Source organism: Bos javanicus, chromosome 26 (genome assembly GCF_032452875.1).
Source record: "Bos javanicus breed banteng chromosome 26, ARS-OSU_banteng_1.0, whole genome shotgun sequence".
NCBI classification, from domain to species: Eukaryota; Metazoa; Chordata; class Mammalia; order Artiodactyla; family Bovidae; genus Bos; species Bos javanicus.
This window is the reverse complement of record NC_083893.1, coordinates 22,603,069-22,624,821: the sequence shown is the minus strand read 5'-3', so window position 1 is coordinate 22,624,821 and position 21,753 is coordinate 22,603,069. Positions and strand designations below refer to the sequence as shown.

Here is a 21,753-nt window from a genome sequence, read left to right as displayed (position 1 = left end):
CTTAATGGTCTTAAGCTCGATCAATACTTGAAATTTAACTTCACCATTAGTCTGTGGGCAGTGTGTGCTTTGCAGCCTTTCCTCCATCAACCTCAAATATATGACAAGACTTATTACAGATGGAGCTAGTTACACTTTCCTGCTTGGTTTTGGATCTTCTTTAAGTCTTGTCCACTGGCATGTTTTAAGGATGTAAAATGTGTTTTGCTGTAGACCAAGTTATGATTTAAACCTTGAAATTACCTGGTCAGAGGAGGGGATGTTGGACAAATGCACAAAATCTATAGCATGGTTATTTATCATTTCTTCTTCCTAAAAAATTTCCCATCAAGAGGTAGTTCAATAGCCTCTCCAACATCTTAGCATTTCTGGCACTAACTGTGGCTTTCTTTTGACAGATTCTCTCACCATGGCACAGGTAGAGAAACGAGGGGGTTTGCTCCGGAAATCTTCAGCCTCCAAAAAACCATTGAAGGAAAAAGTGGTGCTGATGTATGATGAGATCTTCATGGTAAGGCCTGGAGCTCTGACATTTTTCACAGATTGACTCCTTAGTTTCTTGTTCCAAAATGAGAATTAATCTCACCTCTGCCTGCTACTGTCTAGTTCTTCAGAGGGAAAAAGAGAACAACGGTGAGAGTAAGCTCTCTCATAGAAATTATGATCATGTGTTAATTAATATAGATTGTTATTATGTTGTTCTTATAGATTGTTGCCTCTAGCTGGATAAAACAATTGAAAGAGGATGGCTGTTTCTGAATATATTTAAGAGTTGTCTTCCTTATGATTTGACTTAAGGACCTTTCTATCCTAGATGTCCCTTGAAGTTCCCTTTGGCCCTAGAATTCTATGGTCCAGATATTTTAAAAAGATGCACTGTTACATTCTGTCTCAAGTTGTTAGTGGATAGAACAATTGCTTAGTTAGATTGTCTCATCCTCCAACTCTATGAGATGACTAAGGAATTATTAGCAATTAGATTGGGGATTTTTTTGGGTCTTCAGAACTGTATTGACCATGGTCTAGGCCGGTGTTGTAAAATATAACCTATCATGGAAGTTTAGAGTAATTAGATACCCTGCATATGTACTTAATTTCTGAAATCTTGGTCATAAGTAGTACATGTAAACATGTAAAACATGTTATTCTTGTAAAAGGAGTTGCATATCTTGTGTAATTCTGTGGACTTTCTTTCCTAAAAGGAGAACAGTGATAATATTTACCCTACCTGGCTCACCGGGCTGTTGTATTTCATGTATGTGAATGGGCTTGAAAACTGAGCACCCATAAAAGTACAGTGGGGATGTATCAGAATATAACTGGTTCTTCACTTCTCGTTAAGAAGAGGAAGATTTGAGGGAGATTCTTTGAGTTATTTAACTTCTGGTACAGGGAATATGTATCCATGTACAATGTCTTCCATTTGGGGAACCCCCCAAAAATTGTTCCCCGTTACAGCTGTTTGGAATGACCAAGCATTTTCAGAGTTAATTGTGAGAGGTAAGATTGACCCTATGAAAGACATGTAGTGACTCTTTCAAATGTGTTCTTAATGCTTTGGTGTTAGCTGGGTATACTGAATCTACTTATCTTCTGGTTTCAGACAGAGGACCCTAGTAAGTGCAGTCCTCGGTTTTGGGAGGAGCTCTTCCTCATGAAGGTAAGACTTGGTGGCCTCTGTGGATTTTCCTGGTAACTGAGATTGCCTTCACATATGTTCTAGGCGCTACACTAAAAATGTACTCAGGCCCTTATTGTTTCCATGTTAGGTGAATTTAGAATACCTGGAAGGCAAGTTGGAATCTCTTGATGGTGAGGAGTTAATGAAAATCAAGGACAATATTAATTGCTTATTTCAACACTGCATCCAGGCTCTGGGAGAGGAACATCCAATTCGAGTGGTTAATGCATTGCAGGTACATGGCTGGGAGACTGGGGAAGTCTTGTTTATAAACTGTAATACATCTATTGGAACTTGAGGAACCTAAAATTACCCTTAGGCTTGAGGCTTTTTTTCCCTTTATTTCTTTAACCAAACATCTATGCTATATTTGATTTAGCTATCTTCCTGGTTAAGCAAATGGACACCTATAGGAGTAATCTTGTCCATTTGTATAATTTGATCTAATGCCAAGGTGGATTGTTTGACAGAATTTTTATTATTACTTGAAGGAAAGTAAAAGAGAGAAGAAACTCCAGAAAGGATGCTTAGTCTACAGCAAAAATCATCAGACTTTCTTAATTAAATAAATATTGTTTTCTTATATAAACAGTATTTTCTCACTAGACCAAGAGTTCTTATTCTGAGGTTTCAGAAGGTCCTTGACTCCCTATAGTTTTATGTAATATTTTATGTGTATATGTACATTATGTGTATATGTTCATTTTTTTGGAGAGAGGGCTTTCATCAGATTCTCAAAAGGGTCGGTAACTCTTGTTTTTAGAATCATTGTTCTTAATGCTAAGTGGCATTATCATGCGGAAGATTCATGAATAATTATTTCTTGAATTACTGTTATGCCTAACACTGAGCTGGTGGGATACATTATAGTCTTCTTGAGGGTAAAGATGGTTTTATTCAATACTTCGTTCCTGGTGTGTACATCAGTGCCTGGCAGGTAGCATTCTAGAAGTAAATTTTTTTTGAAAGAATAAGGGGCAAAATTTCTAAAGTTTATAGTTTAGTAGCTCCAGTGTAGCCTAGATTGAGCTGAGTACCTAGGGTAGTGATTGACAAGCTTAGAATATGAAGAAGTCATGACAGTGTAAAGAATTTTATTGGAACTTTTGATAGATCGGGTTTAAGTTTCTAACTTACAAGTTGGGCAGATCAGTTTGTGACCTCCAATTTTCTCATTTGTAGAATGTAGAAATTATCTTTTGAGCTGATGCCCCAGAAAGAAGGACCATGTTTATCCTGTATCTTTCTTAACTTTTGGACAGTAAATTCTATATTTGGAGCATCATAGTTGTCAGGACCTCTTCATTGCAAATTGAAATGAAAGTTGGAAATTGTACTTCCTGTAATTACAGTGACTTGCTGTGGGGGCATGAATTGTAAACTTTTTAGTTCAGTGGAAATATATTGACATTAAGTCACTTGGTGAACCATAGAATTATAGTATGTATTGTAATAATTGATATTTATTGAGCTTTAACAAAGTTAAGTTCCAGGCTATTCCAGGAATTTTAACACAGTTTCAAGGACTATTCTAAGTGCTTTACAGTATTAATTCACATAGTCTTTACATCATCCTTATGAGATTAATGCTATTATTATCCCATTGTATAGATGAGAAAAATGAAGCACTGAAAAGTTAACTGATTTGTCCAGGCTCACACAGTTAGTAAGTAGTGGATGGGGATTGTAATGAATTTTTAAGATTTAAATTGATCAGTTGTTATCATACAGGGTCTTCTATAGTTATTAAAAATAATTACTAAAGGTGATAAGCTATTATGTAAATTCTAAAATTAATTTTAAATAAGGGAAAGCTCTATCAACCCTATGATTCAAGCTCAAAAATGGTTTCTTATTTTTGGAAATCACCTTCCAATCTTTGTCTGCAGTGTTATTTTTAAAAAGAGGATGGCCAGAAAAGAATAAAAAAGATGACAGTTTCAGATGCTATTCGTCTTTTAATTTCTAGATTTTGCACATATTAAGACCCTGACTGCATTCTGGAGCTCAGAGCATGGAGCAGTTGATTGTCAGCTATATGAAGAGAAGGTTCTGAGGTTGTAGTGTGAGGCTACTGATCCAATGCCCTTCGCATTTTGAGACTTTCTTTCTAGAAAGAATTCTTTCTCTCATCTCTGCAGACCTTGTGTGCACTCATTCGAGGAGTCCATCAAAAGAATAAGTCTACCTCTGGGTTTGACATTATCAACATGCTGATGGGCTTTGACAAGGCGGAGCTGTGCATGAAGGTGAGGCATAAGCTGCAGATGTGCCTGTGGGTGTCTGCTTCTGACAGCTGTTGAGGAATACCATCTGCAGACAGTTAAATGTTCTAGACATTTAACTCAGATAGACATAGATGATTGAATTGGCCTTGAATTTGGATATTTTTACAGATTTGGTTTATCCTTTAATAAAGGAAAATTTGAAGTTCAGATTTGTATTGAGGCTTCCTTTCCATGTAGGATAAAGACTGAGCAGCTTGTGATTTACATCATGATCATACATTCTTAAAAGCATGTAAGAATTTAAATAGAAGGTAACAAATTAATACACAAGGATACTTTAGTTCTGAACTTTTAAGTTTTCTTATTTAACACAGTGACTTTATCAGAATTTTCATTTCTACTGTTTGATGCCTTTTGAGAAATAGTGTTATCAGTATGTAATTCACACGTCATACAGTTCATCCTTTTATGGTGTATAACCAGTAGTTTTTAGTATATTCATGGAATTGCACAACCATCACCACTGTTAATTCAGAACATTTTCATCACCCCAAAAAGAAAACATGTGCCCATTATCAGTCATTCCCTATTTTTTCTTCTCTGCAGCCTCTGGCAACCATTAATATGTTTTATATCTCGATAGGTTCACCTCGACTGTACTTTTCATATAAATGGAATCATATGCAGTCTTTTGTGTCTGGCTTCTTTCACTTAGCATAATGTTTTCAAGGTTCATCCATGTTGTAGCATGTACTTCATTCCTTTTTTTTGCTGCTTAGTATTCTACTGTATGAAAGTATCATATTATTTTACTTATCCATTCGTCAGTTGATAGACATTTGAGATGTTTCAGCATTTTGGCTGCTATGAATAATGCTGCTATGAAGTGCATGTAAATGTGGACATATGTTTTTAATCCTCTTAGGTATATACCTAGGAGTAGAATTGCTGGATCATACGGTAATTCTATGCTTAACATTTTGAGGAGATTCCAAACTATTTATCGAAGTGGCGATACCATTTTACATTTTCCCCAGCAGTGTGTATGTGTTTTTGTGTGTGTGTGTGTGAAATATCTATTCAAATTCTTTGCCCATTTGTAGGTTGAATTATTTGTCTTTTTATTATTGGTAAGAGTTCTTTACATATTTTGGGTACACATCCCTTATCAGATATCTGATTTGTAATACTGTCACTATCTTGAATGAATGTTGTTCACATGAACTTTGAAGAACTCGTATTCTCTCATTCACTAAATTTAAAATAAATCTCTATGTGAAAGAATGGGGTTCCCTAGTGGCTCAGATGGTAAAGAATCCACCTGCAACCTGGAAGACCTGGGTTTGATCCCTGGGTTGGGAAGATCCCCTGGAGGAGGGCTTGGCAACCCACTCCAGTGTTTTTGCCTGGAGAATCCCCATGGACGGAGGAGCCTGGCGGACTACAAAGAGTAGTCTTTGTGACCCTGGGGTCACAAAGAGTCAGACACAACTGAGTGACTAAGCACAGCACAACACATGCAAAAGAATCCTTATAGTGAATAGATTATTTTTAAAAAGTTATGAATATGCAATTAGTGTACAAAGATTTAGTACCTGGAGTCTTTTTTTTTTTTTTTTTTTGGCCATACTGCGTGGCATATGGGATCTTAGTGCCTTGTCTAGGGATTGAACCTTTGTCTCCTGCATTGGAAGTGTGGAGTCTTAACCACTGAACTGCCTTCATTCTTTTGACAAACATTTATTAGGCTCCTGTGTGCCAGGCACTGGGGATGCAAGGCAAATCCGACATGGCAACCATCCTCAGAAAACTGTTAGATTAGTTTTCATTTTTCTCCCTTCCTCCAGACCTAACATCTTTAAATCTGTCATCCACACTGACAACAGAGTGATGTATCTTAACACTCAAATCTTGGTTAAAACCCTGCATTAGTTTCCTATCACTGAAAGGGTAAAGACCAAACTTCCTTATTAGCCTTATATAACTTTTATGATCTTCTTTCTATTTATTTCTCAAATTGCATCTCTCATCACTATGCCTCACCCTTCCATAATAACAAACTGCTTGTATTCCAGCTGCACACCCAGGACCGTTTTCATTCCTTGTGTGTTTGATCATGCTGATGTCTGTCTAGAATTCCTTTCCTCCTGAAGTTTTAATTAATTCCTACTGATTTTTCAAAGTACAACCTGTCCCTTAAGAGTCCTGAAATAGGTAACATCACAGCTAATTCCTTTCCTCCATATGTATATCTGTCATAGTAATCATTAAGTTAAAACTGTTTACTTATTTTTCTGTCCTATTAGACTAAAAATGCCTTGAGAGCAAAGGTCATTGTCTTATTTTTTAATTTTCTTTGAAAACACAAAATTTGGCACATAGAATCTACATATTTGTTGAATTGAAGTGGCTTATTTTGAATATTCACTCAACCTTCCAGCATGCTAAATCTGTAGTCTCCATTCATTTTCCTATGTAAAAAATTTCTTTTTTTCTTCTTTCTGTTGTAGTATCTAAGGGTTTCATCTTTTGACTATATTTGGTATGACAGCTGGTTGTTAGTACAAGTGATAAGCTCTAATCACTTCGTTAGTAGACTTGACCAGGATTAATATGGGCCAACTTTGTTGGATAGTGCACATGGCCAGTGAATAGCTACTAGTGATATTATCTTTGTTATTTGTTCAGTGTGCCTGCATCAAGTGATATGCTTTCTTTATCAAATAATGAAACATACTTATTTAACTATTTTTATTAACCTTTAACTTAACCATTTGTTTTTAAAAATTTAATAGAATTTCATTTTATTTAGGTTATTATTTATTTTTAATTTGTAAATATATTATTTAATCATTATTAATCTTTGAAAAATTTACTTCATTCTTAAAGGTTTGTATGAGGGTGATAGTCTGCAAACATTCATTTGGTAGAATAGTGAATTCTTTATTATTATGTGCAGTTGTACTAAAGCATTTTCCTCAAAACAGCTAGACTTAGAAGTCTTCCTTTTCTTCATCTAATCGTGCAAGGCCTAGGCCTCAGGCAATGATATGGTTGCTTCATTTAACGTTACTCACTTTACCCTGTGTAACATAACCCAGAATATGGCAAAGACACAGTGGAAATGTTATTTGTTATGGTTTAATACTTAATGGGTCTCTTTGTCAGAATCTCATGGAGAGTTTGGATTCATTGCTTTGTGCAGAAGGTTCTGAAAGTCTGAAGAGCTTATGTCTGAAACTTCTCCTCTGCTTAGTGACAGTAAGTGACCCATCTATATGTTTCTTTGTCAAGGGTGAGAATCAACAGCAGGGGCAAATTTGAACTCTTGAGCCCAAAGTTAGAAAGAAAAAGAGAAATACCTTTACTGGGCTTTTACATCACTCGGCTATGTTTGTGTAGAAGGAAGTTAGTTGTATGGACTTCTGCTTCCTAAAAGTTGCTCGTTGGAGAAACTGATGACATTTTTAACCTGTACCAGTCCTGGAGAAGTACTCTCTTCTGTATTGCCCTTCTCATCAGGTCTCATTTGGAAATAATTTTTGTGATTCTGAATATTTTTATTTGTTCTGACCTTGATTTTATACCTGGAAGCTGGACTGTACCTTCTAGGATGTTATTCATTAATTTCAGGTGGTTTCCTTTCCCTTCACTCTCTTGAAGACTTGTGGATCATAAAGTACTTTCTGTGCATTTGGGAAATGAAACCCAAGAAAATTAGGCAAATGCTTGTGTGAGGGTATAAGAGAAACAATGAGAAGGTCAAAAATTTAGAAAGTTTTAATTTGCTAACTTGTTACCCTTCTAGTGTCTTGTCTCTTCAGGCTCTGGTGGCTTTGGGGATGGTTATGAAAGATCTACTAAATATTTAGTAGAATGTTTTAACATTTCTGTTTGTCTTAGATACTAGGTGAGGAGATACACCTGAGATATCAGTGTCTTAGTATAGACTTTAAATAGCCTTTTATTGTATTCAGGTGACAGATAACATCAGCCAGAACACTATCTTGGAATATGTAATGATCAACAGCATATTTGAAGCAATTTTACAGGTAGGTCAGTTCCCTTGTTACCTTTTTCTTTTTTGGATATATTGCTTCCCCAAGCACTCTCACTGTTGGTGGTTCTGGTTACAGATACTCTCCCACCCGCCAAGTCGTAGGGAACATGGGTATGATGCTGTCGTCCTCTTGGCTTTGCTAGTGAACTATAGAAAATACGAGGTGAGTCTCTTAATGGACAGCTGCTGTTTTTCTATAATCTTCCTAAATGTGACAACTCCTAGTAATTTTGTTTAATGTAGAAGACATTTTCTTGGTAAATGGTATATAGATTAATTTTGATAAATTAAATTCTAAAAGTCCTATGTTAGACTCCTGAGGTAGAGGTTATAGCTGTTTAAAGGAATCCTGTGGTGTAACTTCCAATAAAGTAAGTAAATCTTTCTTAATGTAGTGGTTCCCAAACCCAGCTTATCATTAGAATTACCAGGAATTTTTTTTAAAAAGATGTTTCTGGGTCATACTCTTTATTTATTTATTTGTTTAGCCATACAGTATGGCATGCAGGATCTTAGTTCCCCGACCAGGGATCAAACCCATGCCCCCACCCAGTGGAAGTGCAGAGTCTTAACCACTGGTCCACCAGGGGAGTTCTGGGGCCTTACTCTTTGCACACCAAATCAGAATCTCTTAGGGGATGGGACCTGGGTATCTTTTTTTAAAGATCTCCTATTGAATGTGATGCTCAGGGGATTGCGAACCACTGACCTAATGCATCTATTTTGAAATATTCAACTTATATATTAGTTTTCCATAATGCACTCAGGCCACTTGTATAAATATCACTGTTGGTCTGGGGACTCTTTGATTTTGATGGAAGTTGAAGACAGAGCCTTATCCATATTAATTTTGGAGTTCTTTTTGCCATTGAATTAGGGACAGATTTATAGGTTTTGAGATGAAGAGCTGAACTCAAAGATTTACACTTGGGTTGGTCATTTACTTGATTCCCCTCAAAAGGCAGAATACACTGAAAAGAAAGGGGACCATTTAGGGAAGGCCAGAGCCTCATTGGGGGTTGCTTTGCAGGAGCAGGGAGTACTTGGTACTGGGTCCTGGATACTAGGACTACTTTACTGAGGCCAGAAATCAGAAGCTGCATTGAGGCAACTTGACTTTCTTTATTTAATAAGTAGCAATACTATGCGGAGAAGGCAATGGCACCCCACTCCAGTACTCTTGCCTGGAAAATCCTGTGGACGGAGGAGCCTGGTAGGCTACAGTCCATGAGGTCGCTAAGAGTCGGACACGACTGAGCGATTTCACTCTCACTTTTCACTTTCATGCATTGGAGAAGGAAATGGCAACCCACTCCAGTGTTCTTGCCTGGAGAATCCCAGGGACTGTGGAGCCTGATGGGCTGCCGTCTATGGGGTCGCACAGAGTCAGACACGACTGAAGTGACTTAGCAGCAGCAGCAGCAATGCTATGATATTCTCATTCCCTGGTGGCTCAGAGGGTAAAGTGTCTGCCTTCAATGTGGAAGACCTGGGTTCAATCCCTGGGTGGGGAAGATCCCCTGGAGAGGGAAATGGCAACCCCTTCCAGTATTCTTGCCTGGAAAACCCCATGGGTGGAGAAGCCTGGTGGGCTACAGTCCATGGAGTCACAAAGAGTCAGACACGACTGAGCGACTTCACTTTCACCTTCTTTCAATACTATGACAAATGGGCCAACTGGAGGGAATATTTTCATTTTTGAGCTTCTGGATCTTCACTTAGCGATTTTTGATATGATTACTTGCCATGTTAAAAGTGATGGGTAACATAAAATATGGAGCTTATTCTTACAAAGAGGGATTTGAAAGAAGGGATTCTGTGAGAAAGGAATACTTAAAGAGGGACTGGAATATGGAGCAATGTTAATGTTTTATAAACTCCAGGAGCTGATTGTTTTCTTTGTCTCAGAGGAACTGATGAATGGTGTACGGAGCTACTAATAAATAAGTAATTTATCACCTACACCTGTTTTGCTGGTGATCTGGAAGGGCCAGCATGGTAGCCATTTTGATCTCTGTCATGTGTAATTGCCTCTGGGGCCTTATTACAACAGCAAGAAAAATAGCTGAGGAAAAATGCTGAAGGTAGTTAAAGAGAGTTGAGTTATGTGTGATATTAAAGCACCATCATCAGTAATGAATATTTTCAGAACATTCTGCTGGATGCAGGCCACTCTGAGACCAGTGGCTTGGCTTCTCTGAATGTGAACAGAACCCTGGTTCAGCCCAGTAAGACTTTCTGAAATGTCAGCTTGAAAAATTGGACATGGCCATGGAGCTGGAGAAAATCATATTTCTAGAGTGAGGTATGCATCTCTGGTCTGTCAGAAACCCCAGAAGAATTAATATAGTAGGTGAGGGCAAGCTGGTAGGCATAATTTATCTGGGCTTTGCGGCTTTTGATATAAGTCACTCACCAGAAACCATTAAGGAAACCTGGTGACCATGGAGCAGGAACGTTTTTGACAGGAGTGTGAGGAATTTCCAGATGAACACAGCAAAACCAAAAGCTGGAGAAGTTTTATGCAAAATACAAGAGGGTGTGCTTGGGAGAACAACATTTTAGTTACCAGCACATTTGGTCCCATGACCAATGGGGTAAGTTGTAACCTTTCCAGAAAGGTGCAGAGGGTGCCAGAGAGGCTCCGTGTCCAGCTAAATACAGAGAAGACAAATTAGGTGTTGAACTTAAGGAATGAGAGTAGTTCTTCCTCACTTCATTTTAGTCACTTAATCTTAAGAGATTAGAAGATCAGGTTGGGAGGGGAAAGATGTAGGGAAGAGCAATGAAATTTTTTAAGTATGGTTTCAGTTCAGTTCAGTAACTCAGTCTTGTGCCACTCTTTGTGACCCCATGAATCACAGCACGCCAGGCCTCCCTGTCCATCACCAAATCCCAGAGTTCACTCAGACTCACGTCCATCGAGTCAGTGATGCCATCCAGCCCTCTCATCCTCTGTTGTCCCTGTCTCCTCCCGCCCCCAATCCCTCCCAGCATCAGAGTCTTTTCCAATGAGTTCTTAGAATCAACTCTAAGTATGGTTTAGATCAAATAAATGCTGGACTCTATTAGAGTGATTCTGTGAAGTTTGTAATTCTGACTTGCTGATGAAAAGTAGATTGTCTTGAGTTTTAAAACATGACCAGCACAATAGGTATATAGTGTTAAGGAAAATCAGTGTCTGCTGGGATAGAAATTTTCACAGCTTTAAGATCTTGGCCTTCTGGGTTGGCTAAGTCTTCTGAAATGAAGTGACTCAGCCCCCAACTGCTGCCCTGAACATCATGTTTCCTAGATACTACAAAATTGTTTATTATGTCTGGTTTTAAGTTGTTCTTTCTCTTTTTTCCTTACAGAGCTTGTTTTGAATGTGATAAAAATGTCAGAAGAAAAAATATAGCTACCAATAATTGAGTCCTTATTGTATGCCAGATACTGTGCTGAGGATTTAACTTGATTTAAATTTCGTAGCAGCCCCAAGGAAGGAAATATTATTCCCCATTTTATAGATGAAAAAAATTGAGCTTAGGTTTATTAACATGCCTACCTCATCACAATTAATAACTGAAGGAGCTGGAAGTTAAACCCTTGATTTTTGCCACCTTTCCTCTTTTCCTCAACAGTTGCTAATGCAATGGTTGTTTGGTAATGTCTTGGTAATCTTGTCTTGGTAATCAATGTCTTGGTAATCAGGTAGTCCTTATTAGTACCTGAGACAGTCTACTTTTGGGAAGGTGAGTAAGTAGGAGTTTCAAAAATTGTGCCAAGAGACAGTGGCCTGCTTCTTCTACTCTTGATCTCATCCTGATGGTATCTCCAGGTCAGCCCGCTGCTGATTTTCATTTCCAAGGATCTGCTTGCTTTGGATCTTATCTGAAGTCTGTCGCATCAGCATTGTTGTTAGAGGAAGAAGCATTGAGAGCCTTTATCTGTTAGATCAAGTAATGAATGGAGTGGGTTTTACCTCCTTGAATTGGGTTGTAGAAAACCTTATAAACATTTGGCTGTTAAAAAAAGCAAAGCTTCTCTTTCTCTATTCCCAACTGACATTAGAAAGATGACCTCAGGAACTTGATTAATAAAGTCTGAGGAGATGGGGGTTAGCCTTTTAGTTGGATTTCCAAGTTTCTCAGTAATGTCTTTTCTTGGTTGCTGTAAAAGCTGTTAATCTAAGAACTATTGTTCTAGCTTTTCTTGGGTTAGAGTTTGTTCCTGAGCTGTAGAGGGTCTTTCCTCACATACCATGTGGGGGATGTTTTCAAGGTGAGCAGGTCATTGGTTCTCATCCCACCGGTAGGAGATGGCCCAGTTGCTTAATGAGTTTAAATATATGTCCATTTCCATATGCTACCCAGCTGAGATTGAATCTGGAAAAACTCAAGAAATCTTCCAGTGCTTTAAATGATGGGACAATCATTAAATCCCAGTGTCCTGACCAGATTGTAGTTTGGGTAATTACATCTTTCTTTTCAGTTCCCCTGCAGTGTTATTTGGGTATTGGATCCATAAATGGCCTCTCTGGCTGTTAAGCAGCTGCCACTTTCCACCCCCAAGGTGGCTTTGTTTTACGGGTGGGTGAATCAGTCCTTGGATATTGTCTGTGGAATGGTTAGGGAGCCTTTGGAATGAGAGTATAAGTTAGCAACTTATAAATTTGTGCCTTATGTCAGGGGAGCTTTTATGCCCCCCAAATGACAGCTGTCCCTATGGACTCAGTAAATTATTGTCAGGATAGGACAAAGTGAGTGTTGTGGAGTGTTCACTTACTTCTAGAAAGAAGAGGGAAAAATGAGAGAAGAGGCAGACATAGGCCTGAGCTGATTGAGCCTAGAGGAAAATGCAGGTAGAGTAGAATTGTGTGTGTGTGTGTGTGTGCATGTAAACATACACATGCTTGGGGTATGTGTGTGTGTGTGTCTGTCTGTCTCTCTCTGTGTGCTTGGCAAATGGCCATGCACACTGACAGATTTACTGGAAATGGAGGAAGTGAGCTGGCAAGATAGTTGGGCATAGGTATTAGGAACATCACTCTAGAGAGAGCATCTTGTTAAAACTTTGTTAAATAACTAATGGATTCTTAACTAGGTCACACTCACCTGGAGTCTCTCCTTTTGTTTACAGTCTGTGAATCCTTATATTGTGAAGCTGTCTATTGTGGATGATGAAGCCACTCTAAATGTGAGTATCTGGATTCTTGTGTTTTAATTACTTGCCTTTGTTGGCCTTACTTTAAGTGGAAATTTAGAACCGAGAGTAGAAAACTATTGTGTTAATTTAATCTGGCTATAAAGAGGGAATAGGTATTTCTTTTTAGAACATTGTGCTGCTATCTGCGGTTTTCTATTTTCTCATCATGGAAGGAAGGTTTGAGGGGATATTTGCTTGCTAATTATGATGAAATGGTCAGTTATACTTCATGTTCTAGTATGCTGAGTTTGATTATCCTACAGAGTCAAGTGACATTTCTAAGAGTAAGATTTAGATGGTATGTCAAATCACTTTAAATATCTTACAGTTATACCTCAATAAAACTAAAAATTAAAAAAAAAAGGCTTAGATGACTAAATGTTGGGAGATTTCTTGTAGAACTAGTCAGATTATATTTACAGCCTGACTTGGTGAAGCTGAACTGTGGAGGATGATATAATATGTGGTACATATATCCTTGAAGGTTTGGAAAATAAAACTTGATCTCTCAATATAGGGAGGAAGAAGATGACCAGGTATCTGGTTTTATTCTCTTTCCGTCTGCCCTCTTCGTTCTTCTAATTTCTCTTATGAAGAAAGAAAAAGCACACATGATTCATTCTTGTGGCTTTAATTGATCTTTGTGATATGCTTAGCAGGTTCTAGGGGGAAGGTTGATAAGTTACTTTAATATTTATTGGATGCTTCTTTCTGTTACACTACTGTTTTCCTGTGGTCTGAAAGAGAGTGGCTTGTTTGTATGTACCTTCATTTAAGGTGGGACTCATTGTTACTTTTATTGTGGGTTGTTTTTAGAGACATCTGAGAGCTTTTTGTTTAAAGATTCTAACTTAGTCTTCTCTTTTGAGGTGAAAAAGACCCCAGTGAAATTGTCAGTGGTCTGGGCTGGTCTGTTTCATCTCTTGCTCTTTGAATTATATCTAGAAACATTAAATAATGTAATTAGATCAGAAAAGTCTTCCAGAGAAGTTCCTTTTCATCCTTTGACAGGTCTCTCAGAGTTTCTGTCCTTGTTGCCTACTTTCAGGTAGAACTTGCTGGGTTTGGACTGTCATTAGTGTTTTATGTGGTCTAGTCATAGCATTATCATCAGGCCCTTATTTCACCTATGCTGTCTTTTTTCTCTCTAGGGAATGGGGCTTGTGATTGCTCAAGCTTTATCTGAGTACAACAGGTAAGTCCATCTGCATTCAGAAACTGAATTTGAACTGGTTGAGTCAGGAACAGGTTTGTTAAGAGTTCTTGGGTGAACATCCCTTACCTATCCTAGAAGAGTATTCAGAGGTATATCTGCTGGCAGATGCATTTGCTCTAGCTTGACTTGATGGCTTTAGCAGGGGTGGGTTCTAACACTAGGAGAAAAGTAGCCACCACATTAGTGTCCATCTTTAGTTTAAGCAGCTCTTAACATTAAACGTTCTTTTGCAACCTTTGACATTTTGTTGCAGAGCATTTTAACAAATTTTCCAGCCACAGGCAGGCTATTCCATTTAGCTCAATGTATCATTTAAATACCGTTTCTGTGTAAAAAAAAGGTTGTGAAGTGCTGCTTTTTTTGTATGCTTATAAAAAGGAAGAAAAGAGATAGCGCTGAATTCTCGTTTGACAGATATTTCTTTTTTATCAGTAATCAACTGCAGTTTCCTAGAGTCCTGTCTATTCTGGGGGCTCTTTTCTTCAATGCTTGCTTTCCCCCCACCCTTGCTGCGGATGGGGAGGATTTGGTATTCATTGAATGGAAATCAGAATTGTATCTAATCCTGGCAAGGGCCAGGCAGGATCTTTCTTACTCCTTTCCAGACTTTCCTCACATACAATTGAGTGTTGGAATTTCAAATCTGTCCCCATCTCCACAAATAGTTGAGCTCACAGATTCCCCTCCTTTTCCTTCAAAAACAAACAAGATTTTCACTGTTACACAAGCCTTAATTTTACTGTCACACTTTTCAAGTAATAGTCTGTTTGGGAAATAACTGGATCAACCATATGTTAGAGCATTTCACACTTTTGCAGCTTGCTTTCTAAGTCTCTCCTGAAGTAGCTGGGCATTTTGGTGTACGCTACCTCAAGAGCAGATGGGTGCCTCTTAGCTTGCAAGGCAAACTGCAGAGGCTCGGTTGTTAGAACGTTTTTGTTTTCTGGAGTCAGTGAATTCTGCCAGTGAGCTGCCCTGATTACCTAGTATGCCAAGGACAAAAACATATGTGATAAATAACACTAAAGTTGAATTTAGTTATTTTTGTTCAGGCAGTATAAAGACAAGGAAGAAGAACACCAGAGCGGTTTTTTCTCTGCTTTAACAAATATGGTAAGTCCTACTTGTCTTTTTTTTTTCCCCACTCCCCTGCTCAAAAATATATGAGATCTATAGGGGTAGACAAGTCTGGACTCAGAAGTTTAGATATTTGAGATAATGGCATCATGAGGGGAGAGAGGCTGCTCATAGCAGATTTTTTGGAGAGCTGTATCTCTTCTAGTGATTTCCAAACCTAAGTTAGGCAGGGCAAAGAAGAGCTCTGATTTCTCTGGGGCTGGTTTTTTTTTTTTTCCTCAAATTAATTCAATTTTTTTAAGGCTACAAAAAAAAAAAAAGGTTCATATTAAGCCAGACTTCTGCTTCCTGAAGAACTGTCTCTGAAAAAAAAGAACTAGAAAAAAAAAAAAGAGAGACAGTTGGCTCTGTTTGAGGACAGGTATGGAACCGAGCATAGAGGCTTTAGATCTGAGTCCAACCATAAGAGATCCTTGGCTGTTTGCTGTGACCCCATCATCATTTGTCCTGGAGTTGAGGGATTGGTGCAGTGATCCAAGCCACTCATCTAAAGGTTTAGGATCTGGGCTGAGGGGTCCATGGTTTGGGAAAATTACTGATTCAGTTTGCAAGACTCTTGAGCAAGGTATCTCAGCCTTAGCATGGTAGGCGTTTTAGGCCAGATAATCTGGGACTAATTTTTAAGAGGTAAATCTAAGGTCTCAGAATTTAGACAGATTCAGAAAGTCTGGTTCTTGGGTATTAGTATTCAAGTAATCAGCCCTAGGGCAAAACAGATTTTGAGTTCATTGTAAGGAACAACAGGCCCTGCCCCATTCCCACCCCTCAAAAGGCAACTTTTCCCCTCTGCCTTTTTCATTCTCAGAACCTACTTTCAAGGAAAGGACACGATAAGCTCTTTAATTCTGAAGCACAAATGGGTAGTCCCTCAGATGTTGAAACAGTGTGAGGGCTGTATCAGTATTTGATTAGATGCATTAGATATAATCCTATTGCTTCCAGGGACCTTTGCCTTTTAGCCAAGAAGAAAAAGTTTTGTACCAAATAAATGGAGCTCCGGCTGCATGGATTTGGGCATCAATAAATAGGTGGAAAAGGCAGTGTTAGAAGGATGGGCATCTATCTCTGCCTCTGATATCCCATATATCAGGGCAACCTATTCCATTTGTTCATTCAACTGCCCTGACTAGGACACAAACAAAAGATTTCATGATGTGAAAGATGTATGCTGCTGCTAAGTCGTTTCAGTCGTGTCCAACTCTGTGCGACCCCATAGATGGCAGCCCACCAGGCTTTGCTGTCCCTGGGATTCTCCAGGCAAGAACACTGCAGTGGGTTGCCATTGCTTTCTCCATTGTGTGAAAGTGAAAAGTGAAAGTGAAGTCATTCAGTCTTGTCCGACTCGTAGCTACCCCATGGACAGCAGCCTACCAGGCTCCTCCATCCATGGGATTTTCTAGGCAAGAGTACTGGAGTGGTTTGCCATTGCCTTCTCTGGAAAGATGTATAGTAGGTTTCTTTTAGACCAGGCATCCCCAGCTTCTGGGATCTAATGCCTAATGATCTGAGGTGGAGCTGATACAATAATAATAGAAATGTGCACAATAAATGTAATGCACTTGAATCATCCTGAAATCATCCCCCCATCCCCTGGTCTACAGAAAAATTGTCTCCCACGAAACTAGTCCCTGATGCTAAAAAGGTTGCTGACCACTGATTTAATAGTTCTGGTCTGAAACCCAAATATTCCCCCAAGACAACTCTGTGCTGGATAAACAGCCTGCTTTCTGTAATGCTCTTTGTGAGTTAGTTTGTTTCAGATAAGCAGCTTCCAGGACAGAGGCAAAGTGATGAGGATGTTTAAGTTATCATTTACTTGCTGTCAGTGGTTACTGGACTAACACATAGACCTGGACAAAAGTACTGGGATTTTTTTTTAAGTCCCTTTAAGCAAAGAAAGTTTAGGAGAGTTTCATTACTTATGATTCTTTTAAGATCTTCAAAGTGAGCTGGTTTTGTTGTGTGTGACTGGTGGGCCAGGATTCCCTCATGCTGCAGCTTGTTTTTTTCACTGATTAAGCTTTGTAGGGCCCAGAGCTCCTCTCACATTTCCCTGCTATAACTCTGCAATTCCCCTTTTCTTCCACAGGTGGGCAGCATGTTCATAGCAGATGCCCATGAGAAAATCTCAGTACAGTAAGTGCCTGATGAACTTGTGCGGTGACTTGAACTTCAAGTGTGGACTCTCTTACTGGATATGAAAGTGTGAAACTTTATCTCTGCAGATTCAAACTTTTTTGATGATTGTCAAATGTTTCTTGAGTTTTAAATAATAATGGGACTTGGCATGTATTGAGCTCTAAGAAGTTGTAAAACTGTTCCCAGCTATCTCTGAAAGGAAATAAAGAGGACTTGGTGTCTGAGGCAGTTAAGGACTTAACTGGATTGGGGTGAAAAAGTGAAAAGGGGAAATAGTGAAGTAGGTAAGAACAGATCTAAGGAATTAAAGTGCTGACTGTATTTCCTTTATATAAGCCCAAAAAGGAAATAATGAAGCATTAGAAACTCAAAGGGATTTATAATGAGGAGTTGGGGTGAAATCTTATCTTGATGATTATACTCTTTTACCTTCTTCATTATATAAGAGACTCTCCAATTTGCTCTCTTTTTCTTTAGAACCAACGAGGCCATCCTTCTGGCACTTTATGAAGCTGTTCATTTAAATCGCAACTTTATCACAGTATTAGCCCAGGTTGGTTATATTAAAAACTTCAGTTCTTTTTCTCCTTGACTTTCATACAGATTCACTCCATTGAAAAGCCTATCTGGGTGTGCTCATGTAAACCCTACTTTGCATTGGTGAGCCGTAGTTAGTAACTAAATAGTTGCATCAGTTGCCTTTGCTTCATGCTCTCCTCAAATATCTATGTCTCCATCTGGTGCTAAAATGGAACTGGTAACATGCCAAGTTAATGGTCTTGACCAGTTGACTGATTCTGCTAACCCAAATGAGTTGAGATTATTTCATTTTGCTCGCTGGAAATCCCTTAGTAATATCTGCCCATATGGATTTTTTTAACAGGCTTTCTGCTTCCTAAACCTCTCTGGAATTACGACCAGAGAAAAAATAGGCCACGTCACTTATGTTATTATCTCATCCATTTCCAGAGAAGAAAAGTACAAAATATCCTGTGCAGCATAAGGTTCGCTGTTAACCAAAAAAAAAAAAAAAAGGTCAACAAATATTGAAAGCAGGAAGTCATAGAATCCTGAGTACTGGGTCACTTGCCTAAGGGATGTCCTAAGTTGTTGGTACAGAAGGAACTAAAATAGGCTGAGAACTCAAGTGCTGCCCATGAAAGCTGTCTTTAAAAATTGATGAAGTGTTTTTAAAGTCAGACTGTTTAAATTATGTATGAAGTTTTTTTTAAGGGAAAGTGTGCTTATGCTTTTTTCTCAAAGGGTCGTTATGTATGGGAGCCACTGAGTTTCAGCAACAAAAAAAAATAAGGTCAAAAAGCTGTGCTGGTTTTGGGGTCTGGTTTGCTGGTTTAGCAATTCTCATTTTTCACTATTGATCACATGAGGCTTTATCCATGATTCTCATGATGTTCCTTGTTAGCTCTCCAAATTCTGTAATTGATTTTAAAGGAAAAAGTGAGGAGGGTAAAATCTGATAAAACTATTGGGGAAGAGAAGGGAGTAGCCACCACTAAGCCTGATTCTCAAGAGCTGATGTGGCAAGGATGGCTAAGGAAGGTAAGGGAAAGAGGAGTCATCTCTTTTGGTTCCTAGTGGATGTCTCCGCCCATGTCTCTGCCTCCCCACCCCACACACTCTTGTTTTTGGTGGAACAAGGAGGGCTGCCCTCTGCATAGCCCTTCTTATAGTGTCTGTTATCCCATTGGCTCACCTGCACTTACTAGTTGACTTATGTGGTCATCAGAATAGTCTGTAGATATGTTTTGGGTTGATCAGATAATAGTCCCTTCTCAGATTCAGATAGGACTACAAGTGCCCTTTTTTGTGTGTGGAATATTTCTGTGTATTTGTTTACCCCAGTTTTTTATTCATATGGTTCTGTAGGTAAACTTACATAATGGGAACTTAGTTACTTAAAGAAAACTAGCCTGCAGAGCTTATTAGAGTTTAGCAAGCATCAACCGTAATCAGGCACTAAATAGGAACTAAATGGAGAAGCAGTCTCTCCTCAGTGAGCTTTCTGTTTATGAGGCCAGGAATACCAGAAACGTTAAGCAGAGGACACCCACAGTCTTCTCTTTTCTTATCCTTATCTGTGTTCTCTTTCAGAGTCATCCAGAAATGGGCTTGGTGACAACCCCTGTCAGTCCTGCTCCAACAACCCCAGCCACACCACTTGGGACCACGCCACCCTCCTCTGATGGTAAGTCCATCACCTCCTTTGTTTTCTTGATTAATTCAATCTTGAATCTTTAGGGGTGAGTGTAGTTGTTGTTGTTTTTCTTTCCCTGACAAAAAGCATAATTGTTAGTTCTTTTGCTTAAGAAATTATCTTTAGGATTTGTGAAACTCTAAATAAAAGATAGTCAAATGCTTTCCTCTGTGTAAGAAGCTACGAAACTCCAGCTTGTCCTCCATAGGGAATGGTTGTAGAATCATGGAAATGGTAGATTTTAAAAGGGATCGCAGAGATCAGTGATGCCTGTCTTGCCAAACTGAAGGTACTTGTGAAGCTCAGATGAGATATTTTATGAATATCTCACTGAAATAAATGTAAAATGGTAAAATCGTCTCATGTTATCATTTGACAAATGAGGGAATTGAGGCCAGGGGAGTATGAGGTTTGCCTAAGATTAGTAAGAGTTGACACTAAGAACCTTGCATGGATCAGGGTTGGGACCATGCCTGTTTTGTGCACCATTAAATGTCCAGCATAGTGCCTGACATGGTTACTGCTTAGTAAATATTTGTTGACTAAATGAATGAGAAAGTGAACTTGGAATTTGTTCACTGTTATGTGTCTGCCAGGCACACCCAGTTAGAAAATGACAAGTGTGTAATAATTGGGAATTTGCTGGGTATTTAAGATTTCTCTCCTTTAAAAGATAACAACAACAACAACATTCTACTGTATAGATCTTATCACTGGAAGTTATGAAAAGGGTAATAGAAAAGAAATTAAGAATTTTGCCCAATAAACTTTGTATCAACCTGAATTGGTTCTAATGTCAGCTCAGTGTGCTTGAGGGAATAACTTAACCTAAAAACAGTCTTCATTAATACTTGATGTTTTGCCTCAAATGTTGAACTCATTTTGGGTAAAAAAATTGTGCCCCCCTACTGTCTATATTTGATATGACCATCTTTGTTCTTCTGTTTCTCCTTTAAACTTTGATATAACACCTGTGGTATTAGCATTTCAAGGTAATACAAGCAGTATTAGTACAAAAGTATTACTGGGAGGTGCCACTGATTTTCAAGTCTGTGGTAGCAAATTGGATCTGTTTTCAATTGATAGTCAAATTCCAAAATACAGATTTCCCCTGTTCTCTGAAAGCAGAGCTTTCCTACACGACCTTCTGTGAGCTGAAATTGCATAAAGCAAAGAAGCAAATATCTTAGGTTGCATCTTGCTAATGGATGCACAGAGTAAATTTAGATAAAGCACAGATGCTCACAGACGCAGTTCAGAACTGGGTGGCTTGATTCTTACATGCTGCGTGTAGTTTGTGGGAAGGAATTGAGTGGTATCACTCTCACTGCTGGGGATGCCGATGCTTCTGTTACAACTTTTGCTGCAAAACAAACGCTGAACGCGGTTTTCATTTTTTGCCTTTGTCTTTCGTCTCACCCCATCACTCTTGTTTCTTGTTACTTTCATTTCTAATTGTTGATAGGTGGTAGGATTTTTTTTTTCCTACTTTTATTTGCCTGAATTTGAGAAAATAAAGTTGAATGTGTATACTTAAATTTTTTTTAGCTTTATTGAGGTGAGTTGATATGCATATACATTGTGAGAAAATTCCCCCTATCTATTAACACATCCGTTACCTCATGTGTTTTTCTTTTTCTTTTTTGTAAGGGATGAGAACTTTTAAGTTCCACTCTCTTAGCAAATTTAGCTATACAACATAGTATTATCAACATGGTTACCATTTTAATATTTTACATTAGATCTTCAGATTTTGCCAATCTGAAAGTTTGTGTCCTTTTACCAACCTCTCCCTATTTCCTCCATCCCCTAACCCCTGACAACCACTTTTCTACTCTCTTTTTCTATGAGCTTGACTTGTTTTTTTAAGATTCCACATGTAAGTGATGC

At 38.5% G+C, this 21,753-nt stretch overlaps 1 protein-coding gene across 7 annotated transcripts in view; it reads left to right on the top strand.

The window, feature by feature from the left end:
• ARMH3 (armadillo like helical domain containing 3) overlaps positions 1 to 21,753 on the top strand; it is a 177,780-nt gene that overhangs the window by 12,598 nt on the left and 143,429 nt on the right. For 6 of the 7 annotated variants that reach the window (XR_009733794.1, XM_061403215.1, XM_061403216.1 and 3 more), the window contains 13 exons: positions 399 to 511; positions 1,604 to 1,660; positions 1,770 to 1,916; positions 3,823 to 3,930; positions 7,078 to 7,170; positions 7,887 to 7,961; positions 8,046 to 8,132; positions 13,091 to 13,147; positions 14,308 to 14,351; positions 15,425 to 15,485; positions 17,599 to 17,645; positions 18,126 to 18,201; positions 19,761 to 19,854. Coding sequence is in view for 6 of the 7 variants with exons in the window: in XM_061403215.1 (XP_061259199.1) it covers positions 410 to 511; positions 1,604 to 1,660; positions 1,770 to 1,916; positions 3,823 to 3,930; positions 7,078 to 7,170; positions 7,887 to 7,961; positions 8,046 to 8,132; positions 13,091 to 13,147; positions 14,308 to 14,351; positions 15,425 to 15,485; positions 17,599 to 17,645; positions 18,126 to 18,201; positions 19,761 to 19,854 (1,048 nt within the window). In the remaining variant the exon portion in view is untranslated. The remainder of the gene's footprint in view (positions 1 to 398; positions 512 to 1,603; positions 1,661 to 1,769; positions 1,917 to 3,822; positions 3,931 to 7,077; positions 7,171 to 7,886; positions 7,962 to 8,045; positions 8,133 to 13,090; positions 13,148 to 14,307; positions 14,352 to 15,424; positions 15,486 to 17,598; positions 17,646 to 18,125; positions 18,202 to 19,760; positions 19,855 to 21,753) is intronic. The other variant, XM_061403220.1, reaches the window with a different exon arrangement.